The 2,799-nt window shown below is 35.5% G+C and overlaps 1 protein-coding gene across 1 annotated transcript; it reads right to left on the bottom strand.

Moving 5' to 3' along the window:
- Positions 1-429: 429 nt before the first annotated feature.
- LOC113766192 (vinorine synthase-like) lies at positions 430-1,761 on the bottom strand. Its single transcript, XM_027310406.1, has one exon. The coding sequence runs from the start codon at positions 1,759-1,761 to the stop codon at positions 430-432; it is 1,332 nt and encodes a 443-aa protein (XP_027166207.1).
- Positions 1,762-2,799: the final 1,038 nt, after the last annotated feature.

Here is a 2,799-nt window from a genome sequence, read left to right as displayed (position 1 = left end):
GTTGAGGTTGTGATCACATTTTTAAAGTAGTAGTCCAATTAAATTTCCTTAAATTATTATATAAACATTGGAGTTTTCTGCTTTTATAAAAAATTTTCTAGTAGAGAAGCGCGAAGGAGAAATAGGAAGTAGAATTCAGGACCTTTAATTCCTAGATACCATATGCACTCATTAAGACACCAACTTTATATAATGTATCATCCCAATACTATATATTCTCATTTATACTCCACCCTTTGTGATTGTAACATTTCCAATTTGATTTCACTTTTCCTGATAAAACGAAGAACGGGAGAAATAAAGCAATTCAAGATTGAGATTTTATTGATAAAACGGAATGATGTTGAAATATCTATCTTATGGCTAATGCATAGCAGCTTACAAGAATGCAAAACAAATGCCTAATAAATTCTGGCAACCTATTCTACTTCAGCTTATAATCCCAGGATTCAGAGAAGCATAAGCAAGGAAGTCCTGATCACTTTCCAGAATAGCCGTCTCCTGTTGCTCCAAAATTAACCATGCTTCAATGCCACCATCTGATCCATCAAGAAGAACCACAAAATTTTTATACATGGATTCCACCTCTGTACCCCCAACCAGACTAGTCCAAACCGGTTTTCCCCATCCAAAATCCACTTGGTTTAATCCCATTTTGCACCAACAGGTGAACTGGTAAGTATTCAGACCTTTTCTACTGCATTTTTTGCCCCACTCTTCCAAGGACTTCATCATAACATCATACCCTTTAGAACTCTGGATTTTCGGCACAAATTCATTCTTGTTTTCTTCCTTAGCCACTCTCAGAAGTTCCACCAATCTACCAAATTTTACCTCACATTCATCTATTCCATCATACTCTGCAATAATCATGGAGATGATATTCCCAGCCGAATATTCTGGCAGAGGTGGCACCATTCTTCGTCGCATATCTGCAGCATGAACTAGCACAGATGGCTCTTGAACCCCCTGAACGGCTTTTGCAGCAGCCATGGCATGCTTCCAGATGAAAGAAGACACAACTTCAACACTTGTAGGATCTGGAACAGGATCGCTGAAACCTTTCACTTTCAGATCAGATATAGCTGCTGAACTAAACACGAATCTTTTTCGTGTACTTCTTCCTTCATTCAGGGACAAACTCTTGATAATCACTGAAAAACCAAATGGAACAGAGTCTTTCACAGGGAAAAGAACGGCTGATTTGTACTCAGGATAATAAAATGCAGATTTATGATCCTGAGAGCCACTTGCCATTGCAGCCCAACATTTCAGGAAAACACTAATTGTTGTGATATCCATGATCATGTGATAGAAACACATGAAAATTGCCACCCCACCAGATGAAAATGTATTGAATTGGACAGAGACTTGAAAAGATCCATCTCCATGAAATCTTGAAGAGGTCCCAAGTTTGTGGAATTGCTGAAACTTTGGTTGATTTATTAGCTCATTCATGTTGCAGTGAACATGGGCTGTGACAAATAGAGCTCCTTTATCATTGCATTCAATTGTTGAATCATCCTTGTAGATGCCTGCGAGGGGATAATAACGAGTTAAAGTTTGGGAAAGAGAAGTTTTCAGTTGATTTGTGACTTCATTGATCTTCAACTTTGACTCTTTTCTCCGATAGAAGGAAATAAACCTCACAAGATATCCACCAGTGATTTGATCGATGAAGGATCTTTTGAAGATTTTTAAGTGATCAGGTGTTGGGAGTGACGGTTTGATTATTTCTTGGGAAATGATCTCTACTTCCATTTAGGCATCCAATTTTGGATCTTCCTCAGATGTTGCAGGCCAAAATGGTAGGATAATATATATATAATGCATTCACTTCTTGTAGGATAATTGGCTCTACTTTTGTCTAAAAGAAGTAGTAACAAAAAAATGAAACAAACGGACGAACAAATAAACAAAGAAACAAACGAATATGGCAAGAAAAACCAACAAATGAGGCTAGACGGCAGAAAAGTTTTGTATATATTAAAAAAAACCATGAATTGAGATTTACTTCATTTCTCTTAGAGGTCATTTCTATGGCAGAACCGTAATTATACCATATATTTGATTACAATATCTGAGCCGACAATTCCAAATTGGCATTTCTGATATTGGAAATTTGATTTCTTTTGCGGGTGATATAGAATATGAATCAAGGGTTTGGCTTAACTAGTGCTCTGGGCACTTGTTAAGATAGTTTAGGCATTAATTTTTTGATAAGAGTAAAATTAATTCGAGAAAGTATTTAAATGCAAGGAGACAATAAATGAAAATATGCGCATTCACATAACATATCTAACATATGACGTTAGATGTAATTTAAGTGTTTTAACAAATGCCTCAAGATACTCATTAGAATAATTCATAAATCAATCATTGCATAAGTTGATTGTATCTATTTGAAAATGAAAGACTGATTTTTACATGATTTGACACAATTTATGTATTTTGTTATTACACCACCACAATGATGTACTATCAAAGTGCATGCGTTTTTAGAGCCACTTCTCAGGAATCAATCTATCAAAGAAAGAGAAAGTAATTTGTAGAGAGTGAATTTTGAGCGAGAGAATGACTTTACCATTTTGGTATCAATTTATAGATCCATTAAATTGGCATGCATCTTTTTTGTCATGAAAAATTTGCCTTTGGTGAGTGGTTCCTTTCTGCCATGTGACAGGATATTATAGGGTATTGAAAACAGATACATAAAATGAGCCCATAATTCCAGATGTTAAATTTATATATCATCAATCAGTAGATGCAAACTAAAACAGCAAAGAAGGATGAAATCCA

Source organism: Coffea eugenioides, chromosome 3, assembly GCF_003713205.1.
Source record: "Coffea eugenioides isolate CCC68of chromosome 3, Ceug_1.0, whole genome shotgun sequence".
NCBI classification, from domain to species: domain Eukaryota; kingdom Viridiplantae; phylum Streptophyta; class Magnoliopsida; order Gentianales; family Rubiaceae; genus Coffea; species Coffea eugenioides.
This window is presented reverse-complemented; position numbering and strand designations above follow the sequence as displayed.